General features: G+C 40.4%; 1 protein-coding gene across 1 annotated transcript in view; it reads left to right on the top strand.

Moving 5' to 3' along the window:
* Nucleotides 1-11,982, top strand: part of LOC142657148 (calcium-activated chloride channel regulator 1-like) — a 28,199-nt gene extending 16,217 nt beyond the window's left edge. Inside the window, exons 11-14 of the mRNA XM_075832197.1 lie at nt 6,689-6,959; nt 8,764-8,928; nt 10,783-11,013; nt 11,558-11,982. Of these exons, the coding sequence (XP_075688312.1) occupies nt 6,689-6,959; nt 8,764-8,928; nt 10,783-11,013; nt 11,558-11,982 (1,092 nt within the window). The remainder of the gene's footprint in view (nt 1-6,688; nt 6,960-8,763; nt 8,929-10,782; nt 11,014-11,557) is intronic.
* The last annotated feature ends 6,821 nt before the right edge of the window (nt 11,983-18,803 follow it).

The following is an 18,803-nucleotide window of genomic DNA, read 5'->3' as shown; positions in this document are numbered from 1 at the left end:
GGTGATTTTCTGTTTGCAAACATACTTTTGACTGCTGTTGCGCGAATCACGCGCATCCCACGGAAGTGCTTCCGTGTGGCATGTGTGATTTTCACGCACCCATTGACTTCAATGGGTGCGTGATGCGCGAACACCGCACAAATATAGGACATGTCGTGAGTTTTTTTCAGCGGACTCACGCTGAGCAAAACTCACGGACTGTCTGCATGCCCCCATAGACTTATATAGGTCCGTACGACACGCGTGAAAAGCACGCGCGTCGCACGGACGTGTAAACGAGGCCTTAAACTCACCGTGCGAGTTAAATAATGGTATATTGTAATAGATCGGACTTTTACAGACGCAGCGATACCAGATTATTTTTTTTATTTTTTTAAAAAATGTTATATTTTTTTTTTTTACACTCCTGAAAATTTATCTAAGGTTTTTTTTTTTAAAGATTTTATTAGTTCCCCTAGGGGACTTCAACAAGCTGCTACTTGGTTACATGTCGAGTTACTGAAACAGCGTAACTCGCTGAATTACGCGCTTTCCCTAACTCCCATAGTAGTGAATGGCAGTTACGGAAGCAGCGTAGCATGTGAGTTACGCTGTTTCCGTAACTACTGTTCAATTCTATGGGAGTTACGGAAACAGCGTAGCTCAAAGAGTTACGCTGTTCCAGTTATCTCCACATGTAACGAAGTGGCCGGGAGAGCACAGAAAGCTAGAACAGGATTTAGGGGGCCCCGTTCTAGAGATAGGTGCGGGTCCCAGAGGTGGGACCTGCATCTATCTGACATTTATGACATATCCTGTGGATATGTCATAAATGTCCTTCATAGAAAAACCCCTATAAATGCAGCGGTTGCTATTGACCGCGGCATTTAACTAGTTAAAGGGGTTTGCCATAAAACACATGTATCCCCTTTCACAGGATAGGGGCTACATGTGAGATCGCTGGGCGTCCGACCACTGGGACACCCAGCGATAAAGGAGAACAGGGGACTGAAAGTCACCCAAAGCGCTACATGAGAAGCCTGGACTTCCGGGTTCAGTGTCCGGCATATTTGTTCCGCAGCTCCATAGAGATCAATGGAGAGCCGCTGGCGCATGCGCAGAAGAATCCCATTGATCTCTATGAAGCTGCCGGACACAGAACGCGGAAGTCACAGCTTCTCATGCAGCGCTCTTGGTAACTTTCGGTCGCCTTTCTCCTTATCGATCACACATGTATCTCCTATCGTGTGGATAGGGGATATGTGTGTTTTATGTCACAACCCCTTTAAACTGCCAGGAACAGCGAAATTGCTGTTCCTGGCCATTAGAGCAGCGTATGCAGTGTATGCAGCGCGAGAGCTCGCTCCATACATCACCCCCCCCCCCCCTGCTCCATGATGTGCTGGGTCCCTTGACTGCGGACTATAAGACACAGGGACTTTTTAGCAAGATTAATTCTTGCTAAAAACTGCGTCTTATAGTCCGAAAAATACAGTATATATTGTAGCAGTTTGGGGAATGTAGATAGGCAAAGAGACACTCTCAGCGCAGTATTCTTGTTTGAACAGGACTTTAGAAGCTTTATTTCTCTTTCAATCAGGGAAATACAATATACACAACGGTAGCTTGTCTCCTCAGCATACACAAGGGTTAGAATAGAAAGAAACGTTTCACGTAACAAAAGTCCAGGTATAACTCACACAGTCCAGCCCTTTGCAGGGGTTAGCCCTCACCCCTCTGTTAATATCAGGTCTTGTCAGCAGCAGACCAGTCTTCACAGTCTTGCTCTCCCTTCTGACCCACACTCCCAGCAGTGTTTTCTCATAGTTAATTACCCTCCAAGCCAAAGATCCCATAGAGACGGTTCAAAACGTTGCCTGCCTGGGGTGAATAAGCACACCACTTTTTTTCACCAATTTCCTTGGAATTTTCCTTGCCTCTTCATTTTTGGGGGATTTCATTAACCCCTTCACGATCACCCCACGTAGATTAACGGGCTACAAAGCTGGTCGTTGTGCCTGCAGCCCGTTAATCCACGTGTGCTCCTAACAGAGCACACAGACGCTCTCCGCAGCCCGGCATCTCCCAGTACAGGCTGCTACTAGCAGCCTTAGTACTGGGGGAAAACATCGGGTCGGATCACAGCGATGATCCAAACCGATTAACCCCTTAATTGCGGCAGTCAATAGTGACCGCCGCATTTAAGTTGTTATAGCAACATCGGCACCCCGCTACGCGATTGCGGGGGCCGATTGTTGCGGGGGGGCGATTGCTATGGCAACCAGAAGCCTAACAAAGGCTTCCTATCTGCCATTACGTTAGCCGATTAGGCCCCGTCCGGAGGCGGAGCCTGATCGGCTTGCTGTCAGTGAACAACTGACAGTTCTAATACATTGCACTACATGGGTAGTGCAATGTATTAGAACATCAAACAAACAGTTGGACCTTCAAGTCCCCTAGTGGGACTAAAGAAAAGTGTAAAAAAAAAGTGTAAAAAAAGTAAAAATAAAAGTTGTAAAAATACAATAAAAGTTTCAAATAATAACACAAAACACAATCGCCCTTTCTCCTTTATCAAGTCATTTATTATTGAAAAAATAATAAAGCCATACATATTTGGTATCGCTGCGACCGTAACGACCTTAACTATAAAAATATTATGTTATTTATTCCGCACAGTGAACGCCGTAAAAAAAAAACTAAAAAATACTGACATAATTGCTATTTTTTGGTCACTTTGTCTTCCAAAAATTGAAATAAAAAGTGATCAAAAAGTCGCATGTATCCAAAAATGGTACCTATAAAAACTATAACTCGTCTCGCTAAAAATAAGCCCTCATACAGCTCCGTCAACGGAAAAATTAAAACCGTTATGGCTCTCACAACATGGCGACAGAAAAAATCTATTCTCTTTACAAAAGTTATTTTATTGTGCAAAAAGTTCTATAAATTAGGTATCGTCGGAATCGGACTGACCCGCAGAATAAAGGTAACATGTAATTTATAACGATTGGTGAACGCTGTATTAAAAGAATTAAAAAAATAATGCCAGAATTGCTGTTTTTTGGTCACCTTGCCTCCCAAAAAAAAAGGATAACAAGTGATCAAAAAGTCGCATATACCCCAAAATGGTACCGATAAAAACTACAGCTCGTCCTGCAAAAAAAACAGCCCTCATACCACTACGTCTATGAAAAAATAAAATTAGTTAAGGCTCCAATAAGCCAGGAAATAAAAATATGCAGTTGTGCCGGCCCGAGGGGAACATTTCTTCTGTTTCAAGTGGCGAATTATCAAGGCCCCTAAAATTAGGGAACCAGGAAGGGGAGAGCCCAAACATATCTGCTGGAAGCGACGGTGCCCGTATTATACCAGGACAACACTTCTCAGCAAAATTCCTCAAACTGCAAAGGTGCGGAGTGTGGACCAAAAGGGGCATAAGAAAGGACGCCGTATATCAGTGCGACACCGGCCTGTGCAGAAAGGATTGTGTCACAGCGTAACACACATCTATGGATTATTTTATTGTTTTTGTTTACCCTATTATTATACCACCTGACTATGCCCCTTATATACTCCGCCCGGCTTACATGTACCCGCACATTATAAACGGAAACACCAGTAAGACTCAATACAAAACTACTACAAGCAAAATCCATGCTCCAAAAGCCAAATGGCGCTACCTCCCTTCTGAACCCTACAGTGTGCCCAAACAGCAGTTTACTTCCACATATATGGCATCACCATACCTGGGAGAACCCTTTTAACAATTTTTGGAGTGTGTGTCTCCAGTGGCACAAGCTGGGCGCCACATATTGGCATATCTATAGAAAAAAATCCCATTTTCACTCTGCAACATCGAGTGCACACCAATTTCTGCCAATCACCTGTGGTGTTAATATGCTCACTACACCCCTAAGTGAATACCTTGAGGGGTGTAGTTTCCAAAATGGGGTCACTTCTGGGGGGGATCCACTGTTTTGTTCCCACAGGGACTTTGCAAATGCGACATAGCGCCCAGAAACCAATCCAGCAAAATCTGTACTCCAAAAGCCAAATGGCGCTCCTTCCCTTCTGAGCCCTACTCTGTGCCCAAACAGCCGTTTATGACCACATATGTGGTATTGCCATACACAGGAGAAGTTGCTTTACAAGTGTTGTGGCGCTTTTTTTCATTTATTTGTTGAGAAAATGGAACATTTTCAGCTAAAACTACATCTTATTGAAGAAAAAGGATTTTTTTTTATTTTCACTGCCCAATTCTAATAAAATCTATGAAACCCCTGTGGGTTCAAAATGCTCACTACACCCCTAGATGGATTCTTCAAGGGGTGTAGTTTCCTAAATGGAGTAACTTTTTTGGTGTTTTCACTGTTTTGGTCCCTTAGGGGCTTTGCAAATGCGACGTGGTCTCCGCAAACCATTCCTGCTAAATTTGAGCTGCAAAAGCCAAATGGCGCTTTTTCCCTTCTAAGCCCTGCCGTGTGTCCAAACAGCCGTTTATTACCACATGTGGGGTATTGTTTTACTCGGGAGAAATTGCTTTACAAATGTAGTTGTGCATTTTCTCCTTTTAGTCCTTGTGGAAATTAGAAAAAATTAGCTAAACCTACATTTTCTTTGAAAGAATGTAGATTTTCATTTTCACGGCCTACTTCCAATAATTTCTCCACAAAACCTGCGGGGTCAAAATGCTCACTATACCCCTAGATAATTTCCTCAAGGGGTATAGTTTCCGAAATGGGGTCACTTTTGGGGGATTTCCACTGTTTTGGCGCCACAAGAGCCTTTCAGACCCGACATGGTGCCTAAAATATTTTCTAATAAAAAAGGAAGTCCCAAAATCCTCTAGGTGTTCCTTTGTTTCTTAGGCCTGTGCTGCAGTCAATAAGTGCACTAGGGCCGCATGTGGGGTATTTCTAAAATCTGCAGAATCTGGGCAATAGATATTGAGTTGCGTTTCTCTGGTAAAACTTTCTGTATTACAAAAAAAATAGATGAAAAATTAAGTTCTGCAAAAAAAAAAAGAAATTTGAAAATTTCACATCTACTTTGCCTTAATTCCTGTGAAACATCTAAAGGGTTAAGAAACTTTCTAAATGCTGTTTTGAATACTTTGAGGGGTGACGTTTTTAAAATGGGGTGACTTATCGAGGGTTTCTAATATATAAGGCCCTAAATTCCACTTCACAACTGAACTGGTCCCTGTAAAAATAGCCTTTTGAAATTTTCTTGAAAATGTGAGAAATTGCTGCTAAAGTTCTAAGCCTTGTGATGTCATAGAAAAATAAAAGGATGTTCAAAAAACAATGCCAATCTAAAGTAGACATATGGGTGATGTTAATTAGCAACAATTTTGTGTGGTATTACCATCTGTCTTACAAGCAGATACATATAAATTTAGAAAACTGCTAATTTTTGCAATTTTTCGCAAAATTTTGGTGTTTTTCACAATTAAATACTTAATGTATCGAGCAAATTTTGCCAGTAACATAAAGTCCAATGTGTCACGAGAAAACAATCTCAGAATCGCTTGGATAGGTAAAAGTATTCCGAAGTTATTACCACATAAAGTGAAACATGTCAGATTTGAAAAAATTGGCTGTGTCCTGAAGGCCAAAACAGGCTGTGTCCTGAAGGGGTTAACAAGGGTTCCTAGCCTCAATCTAGGAGGCCTGCGACCACTGCTGTAGCTGTGCTGCTTTATTCTTTTTCTCATTTTATATATATATATATATATATGAAGGCTAATATGCTATAAGCTCATCAGCACTGGGACCATCTGTTGTCGATGTCCGCCGCTGGTCTTACTATTGCAGAGAGTTTCAGAGTGGGAGGAGTCATGAATAAAATGAAAGCAGCTGCTAAGGGGGTGCATGCGGGAGTTTGTCGACTAGGTCCTGGGCTGTTAAGTACTAGATATGGGAAGAATAAATGGTTGACATGTAGTGGTGAGATCTAGCTGCAATTTACGCTATTTGGCTTGTGAAACTTTAGGCCGTCCCAGATTGTGTAAGGGTATGTTCACGCGGCAGCGTCCGTAACGGCTGAAATTACAGGGATGTTTTCAGGAGAAAACATCCCCGTAATTTCAGCCGTAACGGCATGTGCAGGCGCTTGAACGCCGCGTCCATTACGGACGTAATTGGCGCTGCTTTTCATTGGAATCAATGAATAACGGCTCCAATTACGCCCCATGAAGTGACAGGTCACTTCTATGACGCGGGCGTCTATTTACGTGCCGTCATTTGACAGCGGCGCGTAAATATACGCCTCGTGTGAACAGACAAACGTCAGCCCATTGCTTTCAATGGGCAGATGTTTGTCAACGCTATTGAGGCGCATTTTTCGGACGTAATTCGGGGCAAAAACGTCCGAATTACGTCCGTAATTAGTGTGTGTGAACATACCCTAAGACTGATGTGTAACAGATAACTCCATAATACCTAGACACGTGTTTTAATAGACTGCATGAGTATAAAACGTTGTATGACCTGCAGTTGCTGTCACTTTATAGCTACTACAGATACAGCGAGACATATTACATGTTAGACTAAGATGGCATAACACATTTATACTGCATTGCTCATTGAGTTAACTTTGCCTTTTATATTCAACTGTATTTTAAAGATCCTTCTGCCTCTTGTGTGATTTACACATCCATCATCTGATACCATCATACAAACATATGCTTATTTTTTATTTCTAGAGGGGAGCCTGGCATTACAGTCTTTGTAATGGTATTTCATCATCTCAAGCAATAGGAATTACTGTAACCTCCAAGGCTGTGGATGCAAATGTTCCTCCTGTAGTTGTAAATGCCCATATGAATCAAGACACCAATAACTACCCCAATCCAATGGTAGTCTATGCCTCTGTTAGTCAAGGTCTACTGCCTGTGACAGGTGTAAATGTAACCGCCATCATTGAAGGAGCTACTGGACTAACAGATACCTTAGAACTTCTGGATAATGGAGCAGGTAATATTAAAATGAAAAATACACATACAGTTCAGAATAAATATACTCTTTAAAGGGGTTTTCCCACGAGGGACATTTATGACATATTCACAGAATATGTCATAAATGTCAGATAGATGCGAGTCCCACTTTTGGGACCCGAACCTATCTCTAGTACTGGCTCTCCTAAACCCCATTCCAGCATTTTGTGCTCACGCTGACTCCCGGCCATTTCCTGAAAACATGGTCGGGACATGGTCTGGAGTTGCAGAAACAGCATAACTCACTGAGCTACGCTGTTTCCGTAACTCCCATAGTAGTGAACGGCAGTTGCGGAAGAACTGTTTCCGTAACTACCATTCAGTTCTATGGGGTTATGAAAACGGCTTAGCTCAGCGAGCTACACAGTTTTCTCATTCATGGTCGGAAATCAGCCGGAACACAAAGAAGTAGAGATAGGTGCGGGACCCAGAGGTGGGACCCGTGTCTATCTGACATTTATGACGTATCCTGTGGATATGTCATAAATGTCCCTTGTGGGAAAACCGCTTTAATGTCAAAGCAAGCAGGTCCATTAAACGTAATCTACGTTCTCCTTCGAGTTATTATTCAGGAGTCACTCTTTTTGACAGCAATTTAATCTGGTTTGGACAGATCTTTGTTAGCTTTACAGATCTAGACACGGACGTTGTGCCCATTCTTTTTTGTAAAACTGTTTGGTTAAGTAGCCTGGGAATATTGACTGAACAGTTATTTAATAGTACAGCTACACATTCTCAATTGGTTTAAGGTTCAGACTCTAACTTGGCTACTATTTATTTTTTTGGCACAGGCTTAGACCTGGGGACAGCCCTGTTGGAAATGGAGGGTGTTTGTCAAGTCCAGTGCAATATTATAGAATATGCAGTGGGAGTTGTTGTAGTAGTCTATATTCAATATTTTAATACCTGTGATGTTAATAACAAATTTATTCAAACTTTAATTTAGTTGTTTTTGGTGTTCATCACAATTAATTGGAGGGCCTTCATTTACCAGGCATTCTAGTACTATTTACAGCACCTTAGTATTGTTATTCTTAAAGGGGTTGTCCACACACAGACATATAATGACCTATCCACAGAACGTGGCCTAAACGCTCAGTTTTTAAGACTAACAAAGATACATTGCATAACATTTTTCTATCTCTTTGGCGGTTTGTGGCCATTGATGGTACACCAAATGGACATTTATTGCTAAGCAACTAAATGTAAGTTAAGAAGAAGTAGGGCGCAGTTAGAAGGGAGTATGACTGCAGGGCAAACTACACAGGGGTTTTTCCATGAAGACATATAGGTATGCCTAGAAGTAGTAGACAAAAACAGTAACTTATTTATACTCCAGACTAAATTCAAAGCTGCTTTATGTTTTAGCACAATTCTGAGATAAAAAGTGAGAATTCCGAAATAGTTTAGTCAGAATTCTGTAATAAAAAGTCAGAATTCTGTGACTTAACTACAGAAAGTCAGACTTCTATTTATCTCAAAACTCTGACTTTTTACCTTTTGGTTTGTGTTATTTATTTATTTTTTGTTACATATACTCAGGCCTCATTCGTCATTTTTTTCTTCTTGATGTACATTATTAGAGCAATAAAAAAAATGGTTAAAAAGTACACATATCTTTTAAGAGTGTGTCTTATAGTAAGAAATTTTATGCAGTAATGATTGTACTTTATAATAAAGTGATTCCTTGTCTAGCTTTTTAATGACTATTTATTTTAAAACATAGCAATGTATGAATAATTGTTGCTTGCTTGTACTACTAAAAATATTCTGTTCTCTCCAAGGCGCTGATATTGTTAAGAATGATGGGATCTACTCAAGGTACTTTACATCTTTTTCAATTAACGGAAGATACAACTTAAAAGTGCGTGTAGAAAGCAGTCAAAAAAAGGGTCGTTTGGTACTTCCCAGAAATCGTGCTCTTTATATACCAGGCTATGTGGAAAATGGTAGGAAAACATATTATTTTACTATACTTTAGATGTTCACATATGCTAATATGTTCTAATTCCTCGTAGTCTTCCAGTCAAAATTACTATAAAGACTGAAGAACAAAACTACACACTATCAAACTAATGCAATAATCTTGTATCTTCAGTTACCAGTTCCTTTGTTGTTGGCTGGAGTTTTTCCATCCACTACAAACCCCTAAAGCTTTGGCAGGACTTCCACGTGCAGTCAGCCACATCACTACCCACAACTAGGTGCAATGCCCCTTGCATGATGTCCGTAGACAAGAGGTTCAGCAAATTCATTGTTTTAACCATTACCACTGTATGTAGCATTAACAGAACGTAATGCTGTCATCGTATTTAAGAAAAATAAACCAAAATAAATCTCTTAAGAATTTTCTTTAAATAGCTATAAATATATGGACACTCTATCTATCTATCTATCTATCTATCTATCTATCTATCTATCTATCTATCTATCTATCTATCTATCTATCTATCTATCTATCTATCTATCTATCATCTATTTATCTATCTATCTATCTATCTATCTATCTATCTATCTATCTATCTATCTATCTATCTATCTATCTATCTATCTATCTATCTATCTATCTATCTATCTATCTATCTATCTATCTAGGGGCATAACTAGGAAAGACTAGGCCCCATAGCAAACTTTTGACTGGGCCCCCCCCTCCCCTGGGTGTCACACAACCCCCCCTTGTAGATAGTGCCTTTTTTACAGCCCCCCCCTGTAGATATCGCCATACAGCGCCCTCTGTAGATAACGCCATACAGCCCCTCCCTGTACATAATGCCATACAGAGTCCCACCTGTAGATAACACCATACAGCCCCCTCTGTAGGTAACGCTATACAGCCTCCCCTGTAGGTAACGCTATACAGCCCCCCCTATAGATAACGCTATACAACCCCCTGTAGGTAACGCCATACAGTCCCCCTGTAGGTAACGCTATACAGCCCCCCTGTAGGTAACGCTATACAGCCCCTCCCTGTACATAATGCCATACAGAGTCCCACCTGTAGATAACACCATACAGCCCCCTCTGTAGGTAACGCTATACAGCCTCCCCTGTAGGTAACGCTATACAGCCCCCCTGTAGGTAACGCCATACAGCCCCCCTGTAGGTAACGCTATACAGCCCCCCTGTAGGTAACGCTATACAGCCCCCCTGTAGATAACGCTATACAGCCCCCCCTGTAGGTAACGCCATACAGCCCCCCTGTAGGTAATGCTATACAGCCCCCCTGTAGGTAACACCATACAGCCCCCCTGTAGGTAACGCTATACAGCCCCCCCCTGTAGGTAACGCCATGCAGCCCCAACCCCCAAGAAAAAATCTGACCTACAGTGTGTCCTACAAAAGACATGTATCCCCTATCCACAGGATAGGGGATACATGTGTGATCACTGGCATTGATAGGGAGAACGGGGGACTGAAGTCTGCGGTTTGTGATGGAGAATTTCAGGGGACTTTCAGTCCCCCGTTCTCCCTATCAATGTCAGCGATCACACATGTATCTCCTATCCTGTGGATAGGGGATACATGTCTTTTGTTTAATGGCAGAGCGGGGAGATACCTCCCCGCTCTGCCGTAGTGTTTAGTGGCGTCGCGCTGTAGCAGCCATAGCGGCTGCTAGCGGAGCCTCCGGCCATGGTGGGGGCCCGTGCCGGCGGGCGACACAGGCCCCCTCGTGCCGCGGGCCCCGTAGCAGCCGCTACGGCTGCTACAGCGGTAGTTACGCCACTGTATGTATCTATCTATCTATCTATCAATCATCTATCTATCTAATACATGTAGTAATACGTATTCATCGGTTTATTTAGGAGTGGTTGCCATGAATCCACCAAGACCTGTAATCGATGAAGAACAACTTGTTGTGGATACATTTAGCAGAACTGCATCTGGTGGATCTTTTGTGATAGCCAATGTACCATCTGGACTTCCGACAGACATTTTCAAACCAGAGAAAATAACTGATCTAGAGGCAAAGATAGTGGATGAAAATATTGTTTTATCCTGGACAGCCACTGGTGATGACCTGGACCAGGGAACTGGTGAGACATCTTTATTCACTACGTCCATTACTTTTCAGAGCTAATAATTTGCAAATAGGAAATGACCATGATCTTGTATTCATACGTTGACTTACCCAGGCATGTAAAATCACACATTTAATGGTGACATATATCAAGCTATATTTAGAAGTACAGGTAACCTGAGTCACTCACTCAATTCTAGAAAAAGATTTTCACTACTAGCTTAGGATTCCTTTATACTGTGAGGGTACTTAGACTATGGGGTTCATAGTATAAAAATATAGCGGACAACCAACTGCCTTAAAGTCATTTTTTTTTATGGATGAGGAGATGTTTCCTATAATTTGTGGCAAAACCACAATCATTTTTAATGTCAGACGGAAAGGCTTGTCCTCGTGCGCTCACAATTATGGCTGACCACGTGATTGAAATGGGAGATGGATGGGTCCTTGATGTATTTTTGAAAGTTTCCACTTCCATGTAAATAGCTCACACTATAATAAAAGGTTTTTGATGTTATTTGAATAAATACACTGGTATATTATTTTATTTCTTTTTCCAGCTACAAGCTATGACTTAAGGATGAGCGTCAACCCTAAAGCCCTTAGGGACAACTTTAATGGACAAACTAAAGTAAATATTTCCAGTATGTTCCCACAAGAAGCTGGATTGCGAGAAACACTCTCATTCGTGCCAGAAAATGTTCTTATAGAAAATGGAACCATTCTTTTCTTTGCTTTAGTTGCTATTGATAAAGTTGCTAAAAGATCAGATATTTCTAACATAGCCCAGGCCGCTCTTGTCATTCCTCCATTACCAGCTCCCACAACTAAACCTACAAATGACAGTTCAGAAGGGCTGAATAATATAACTACAATAACACTGATAGTATGTTCAGCAATAATCATTATATGTATCATTATAAGTATTACTACATGCATAGTCAGCTGCCAAAGGAAGAAGAAGAATCCAGAAATGAGAGTATGACAAAATGAGCATTGTATTTTCTAATAGGATGTAAACAGAGCTCCCATATTAATCAACTGAAAGGGGTATTTTTGTGTTTTGTATTGTATAATGAAAAGTTATACACTTATCCAAAATATTTTATATATAAATTCAACTTGTGCTGTCTTTCAATAGGAGCCTTTATTGCATACTTCTAGGGGATAAAAACCTGTCCTGGTCACGTGATGGACACACAGGTGCACAGCTCGTTACAAGACAGACTTCTGATTACTCTCTTGTAAAGGTGCCCACACACAGACAAAACTTGGACGAACATGCCGATTTTGTCTGAATGGGCTGACTATGAGATGTTTATGTGGGCCACCCGACTCTCAATGGCAGATATTCGGAAAAAAGAGGATTGGGCATGTTGGATTTCAACATGCTCGATCCTTTGTTTCCACCTGAAAAAAGACAACGGCTTACTCCCCTCTCTCAATTGAATTAAAGATGCATCAGTGATCAATGAAAATTGTAAATAAGCGATAACAAACCTGAGCTTACCCTATCTTGAAGGCAATAGGGCAAAATAGGTCACCAGTATTGAAAAAAGTTGATATAAGCAACAATTTCCAAATTTTGTTCCTTGTTTTACAGCCCATCGGTGCAACAGCTCGTTTTATGGCAACTTTATTATTGCAAAGTCAATACAGGGTAGTATTAGGCTGTATTCACATGAGATGGAAATGCTGCAGATTTTCCCTGCTGAAATTACGTGCAGAAAATCCGCAGTGGATTGCATTCACATGCTGCTGAACATTTTCCGGATAGAAATCAGAGCATACTGCGTTCTTTCAAAACTGCAGCACCCTCATTCTGTTCTGGGTATTCACTGCAGATTTCAGTCTTTTAATTCAGAAGGGGTGAAATCCGCAGCAAAATACGCACATAAAATGTGCGTATATTGCTGTGGAAATTATGCGGAATTGCTGTGGAAATGCTGGGGAAAGAAAAGAATCGGCAGCATTTCAGTACTGTGATTCTCAGTTAAATTAGGTGAAATATATCAATCTTTGTTGTAGATAAGCTGATAAAATAATCAAAACCACATATTAACAATACTATGTAAACTCACCATCCAAATGACAATCTATAAATACAGCGAAACCATTCAACTTGTCATATATATATACACATATGTGTGTGTTAAGATTCTGGCGTATGCGGACCCACTAGGCCGCTCCGTCGTAGCGTAGCGGCAGCTGAGCAAGCAACAGTCAATGCGAAAGTCTTAGCACGTATAAGAGTCCAGACAGACATGAGATGCAGCAGACGCTTTGACACAGATAATTCGTGGCACAGATGACACTTGGCGTGGCAGATGACAGTGAGCGTGGCAGATGACACTGGGCGTTGCAAATTAGATTTAGTGTGGCAGATGGAACAGACATGACTCCAACACTAGACTTCAGCTCAGGAACAAACGCAGTTACAGGATACAGGAAGCAGGATACAGGAACACAGGGAACAGGATACAACTAAGGGACCATTTGCATAAACGATCATGGGTAGACAACAACAAAGCTCAGGCAAGGAGGAAGAGGGCAGAGTCCTTTATATAGTCCAGGGAGAGTTGGGTTTGGGTAGGGAACATTTCACAGGTGTGCGCTGGCTCTTTAATGCCGGGGAAGAGCGCACGCACCCTAGTGGAAACAGCAGAGCAGGCCCGCCGCCGTGTGTGCTTGCATCTCCGGGGAGGGAGACGCCGGCTAGCTCTCAGAAGTGTCCTGCGGTCCCGGCTGCCAGTGAGCATAACGTGCCGGCAGATCAGTATATATATATATATATATATATATATATATATATATAAGTTAATACATTATCAATAAATATTTCACTGCCTATATAGGTGTCAGTTGTGCTGTTAGTTATTCTTTATGTTAATCAGGTGATATATAAACGTTAACGCTGTATTTTTTGCCCTACTGTACTGTATATCTAGCTATTATTTAGATTACAAAAATATAAATAAATAAAAAATCAACCATGTTTATTTTCCTGATTCTTGGCCTATTGTCTAAGTGTATAAACACCCAGTAGGGTCAGTAGACATATGTCCCTTCCTAATTGTTTTTAGAGCATTATGTTGCAATGAGTTGAAACAGAGCACCACAAGCCAGTGCTCAAGAGATGCCAGTATGGATTAAATGACAATATGGCACATGGTAAATCTCTGGTTTACATTGGTAATGTATATTGGCTAAGTGGGGACCACGGAACTGTCTTAAGCCTGATTGTTTTATGTCCCAATAAGGACACGTTCTTATTATTATTGCAATATGTATTGCATATCTGACAATTTGAAAACGTTTTGGGATCTCACCTGTAAATTTAACTGTGTAAGCTGGGCTTCTGCTTTAACAGATGTGTTTATCAAAAGCATATAAAATACACAGTTTATTTAAGAAATATAGAACACATCCATTCACACATACTGTATAAATATATTACATCACAATACACTAGAATACACAAGATGACTAAAAGTATTTGGATACAAGGAAACTTGGCCAGCACTTGTGGTGAAACTTATTATCTGTCCATTCATAGAAAATAATTAAATGTAGAAGCAGTTTTGTGGGTGTCTGAAATCGTTTTATTTATACAAAATGTGCTGAGGTAATGATTTTTGAGGATTTAAAAAAGCTAAAGCAATGTACAGTAGACAACCTACCAAGATCTACACTTGGCATAATAGTAATGTTGACACGGTCTTATAGACCAATATACGTAGATTAACACTAAAACACACACTCCCAGAAACAGACTTTCAATTTGCTTGAAGAAAAAAAAAACAAGGAATAGGCATTATTTTCAGGTTCATAAATGCATCTCATCCCCTCTTGGACAAACTCTGCACAGGAGAAGGCTACTTTTAGTATATACAGTTGCATAGTATGTGCAGTTTATGCAAAAAATTATATATTTTTTTTCTAATGTACAAATATTAAAATATTAGCTAAAATCCTTGTAAGGAGGTGTATCGCATGTAATACATTAAGAAATGCTTCAATAAAGTTCCCATACTTTGTACTTTAACTGGTTTCCGGCACAGGACGAGAATACTTGTCCTGAGCGGCGGTTACTTGGCGCATCAGAACGAGTATTCTCATCCTGTGTGACAGCCAGTGTCAGCACGCCACGATGAGCGGGGCAATGGCTGTAACACACAGCCGCAGCCCCGCTCTAACGGCGGAGAGAAGGGAAATCTCTTCTTTCCGCCGTTATCCCCTTGAATGCCGTGATCAAAGCTGATCACGGCATTCAAAGCTAAAGTTAGAAAGGGGTATCCCCTTTGATTGCATCACAGGAAATCCCTGTGATGCAATTAATGGCCATATCTGGTAGGGGCAGACAGCCCAGGGTCCATTTAATGACCCCAGGGCTTTACTGAGGTGAATAAATCCACTTTTTGCTTTCATCTACTCTGAAGTCCTGGTGCCGTTGCTGTGTTCTATGTCTCTCCCTATTCTTTTGGGGAATTGATTCACCCCCAGGTAACGAGCACATGGCCTGATTTTTTGGAAACCATTGGGCTATGTTCACACGGAGTATTTTGGGGGAGGAATATCTGCCTCAAAATTCCGTTTGGAACTTTGAGGCAGATATTCCTCTCCCTGCACGCCGATTTTCGCGGCAATTATCGCGCCGTTTTTCGCCCGCGGCCATTGAGCGCCACGGGCATAAAACAGCGAGAAATACCCTTTCTCCTGCCTCCCATTGAAGTCAATGGGAGGTCAGAGGCGGAAGCGCCCGAAGATAGGGCATGTCGCTTCTTTTTCCCGCGAGGCAGTTTTACTGCTCGCGGGAAAAAGACGCCGATGCCTCCCATTGAAATCAATGGGAGGCGTTCTCGGGCCGTCTTTGCCGAGTTTTGCGACGCGGTTTCCGCGTCAAAAAACTCGGCAAAATACCCCGTGTGAACATAGCCTTGGAGTGCTGTGTTCATCTACCATTGGACTGTGTTATGTATGTATATATATATATATATATATATATAAATACAAATATATATATATTTAGTTACAAAAAAGTGTTTTGGTTTTAATTCGTTGTCTGCTCATGATAAAAATAAAAAAATGCGATTAATTAAACTAATCTAGAAAATGAAAGCCTTATAAGTCTTGTAAAAGAAACAAACTTAAAATAGTTATGATGTTCAAAGTGGTTGCAAAGATATTATCGTTTAAAGAAGTGAATATCAGAAATGGAAAATGTGACCAGGACACAGATATCTATCTATCTATCTATCTAGAAAGTCCAGCTTCCAGCAGCACCAGTCCAGAGATCTAGTTGGGTGCACGCCCCAGAAGCTCGATCACAGCTCCAAATTTCCTATAGTCGTCCAAGAATAGGCAGCACTCCGAGTAATAGTGAAAAAAATGCCTTTTTATTAGCCCTTGTGCAACATTTCGGCTCTACATATGGAGCCTTTTTCAAGCATACAAACAGTGCATGAGCAAGTGAAATATATGGAGACCAGACAATCGATCTCATCAACAAGTGATTAAAAAGAAATCGAAAATAGACAATAATACAGTAATAATACAGGTGATAAAATATGCATGTATGCAACATCGTGACAGAAGACACGTAATCGTCCACATAAAGATAGAAAACACTGTATACATTAAAAACGATGTGCTAATTGGCGAGCATAACAATAAATACTCACATGTGTAAATAATGTGTCAAATTAAAAACAAACACCATGTGATACCTTGGATCCATGCTCCGCTGTGTGTTTCCGGCGCTATTCCGCGCATGCGTATAGATAATTATGAGGCCATCAGTGGCCATCTTGGTAAAGAAAAGAAAACTCTAACTTGGATTGTTTTTATTGTGTTATACAGCGCGTGCGTGATATGTATCTTGTAACGATCTTGATCACTAAGTCCTCCTCCTTTGTATGGACTGTCATTTTGTCCATACACATGTCAGAGGACTAAGGTGGAATTAATAGAGAGGGATACATTGTTAAAAACTAGAACACGAGGGTTATTGCCCGCTCGTATACCCTTTGTTACCACATTTGTGGAGAACATCAATAGTATTAATAGCATTATACTTAAACATTGGCCAATGCTGAGACATAATTTACCACATATTCCTGAAATTAAAAATAACCCCCTTTTCTCATATCGTAGGTCACCTAATCTACAAGACAGACTAGTACATTCTGACATAGATCCTGGCAGAATAAATAGACAAACCTACTTTACCAAGAGCAACACAGGTTGTTATCCCTGCCTTAATTGTATTAATTGTTCCTGGATACAAAAAGGTCCAAAGTTTATTCATCCCCATTCCAAACGGTCATATGACATAAGGTTTTATCTGAATTGTATATCTGACCATGTCAAATATATATTGGAGTGTCCGTGTCATTTGCTATATTTTGGAGAAACTTCCCTTCAATTTAAGATACGGTAAAACCAACACCGTTATATCATCCGAAAAAAACGGCTGGATCTCCCAGTATCTAAGCACTACACAGAAGCAGGACACACGGAGAGAGAAATACTGGTTTATTTGATAGATCACGTGCCAATTCCACGCAGGGAAGGTAATCGTATAAAATTGCTTAAATATAAAGAACTTCAGTGGGTAGAGAGATTACAAACATTGAGACCAAACGGTCTCAATGTTGACTTTGTCACATATGGTGTAGTCTAGAAATTTGCTTGCCCAAAGGGTGGGATGCGTTGGTCATACATCCTCTGTGTATATGAATCAGTGTATTAAACATTAATATAATATTTTGTAATTTGCAACATTGTGTATCTTTTTCAGATCGCTTATAAAGAATTCTTTCAAGTATTTACCATGTTTACTATGAATCTATGGTCCCGATGTGTAAAAATACGTCCAGGAGTGTTTTCTTTATTTTTTAACATCAAATGCGCTATCATATTTACTCTCTAGACATGGTTTGTAAAGATACGCTAAATAAACAAATGTATTTGTATATTTGAGATCTTTAAGTGATTGTTTTATGTTATTGTACACATAGTGCGTTAAATCAGCGTTTTTTTTAAGTGGACAGATGGTTCTCTCGAACATAAATATTATCTTTCTTATAATTGATCTAATCACTAGATGCTTGTCATCTTCTTATACAATACATTAACTATTCAATACACTCTGGTTATCTGTATAGTCTTCATTAAGATTATCTCTTGTACTCTTGTATGGTCTGAAGTAGATCGTTACAAGATACATATCACGCACGCGCTGTATAACACAATAAAAACAATCCAAGTTAGACTTTTCTTTTCTTTACCAAGATGGCCACTGCTGGCCTCATAATTATCTATACGCATGCGCGGAATAGCGCCGGAAACACACAGCGGAGCATGGATCCAAGGTATCACATGGTGTTTGTTTTTAATTTGACACATTATTTACACATGTGAGTATTTATTGTTATGCTCGCCAATTAGCACATCGTTTTTAATGTATACAGTGTTTTCTATCTTTATGTGGACGATTACGTGTCTTCTGTCACGATGTTGCATACATGCATATTTTATCACCTGTATTATTACTGTATTATTGTCTATTTTTTATTTCTTTTTAATCACTTGTTGATGAGATCGATTGTCTGGTCTCCATATATTTCACTTGCTCATGCACTGTTTGTATGCTTGAAAAAGGCTCCATATGTAGAGCCGAAACGTTGCACAAGGGCTAATAAAAAGGCATTTTTTTCACTATTACTCGGAGTGCTGCCTATTCTTGGACGACTATCTATCTATCTATCTATCTATTTATATTTTATTATTTATTTATTTATATTT

The sequence above is a fragment of the Rhinoderma darwinii genome, chromosome 7 (assembly GCF_050947455.1).
Source record: "Rhinoderma darwinii isolate aRhiDar2 chromosome 7, aRhiDar2.hap1, whole genome shotgun sequence".
Classification (NCBI taxonomy): domain Eukaryota; kingdom Metazoa; phylum Chordata; class Amphibia; order Anura; family Rhinodermatidae; genus Rhinoderma; species Rhinoderma darwinii.
Note: the sequence above shows the minus strand (reverse complement) of the source record. Positions and strands in the feature narration are given on the sequence as shown.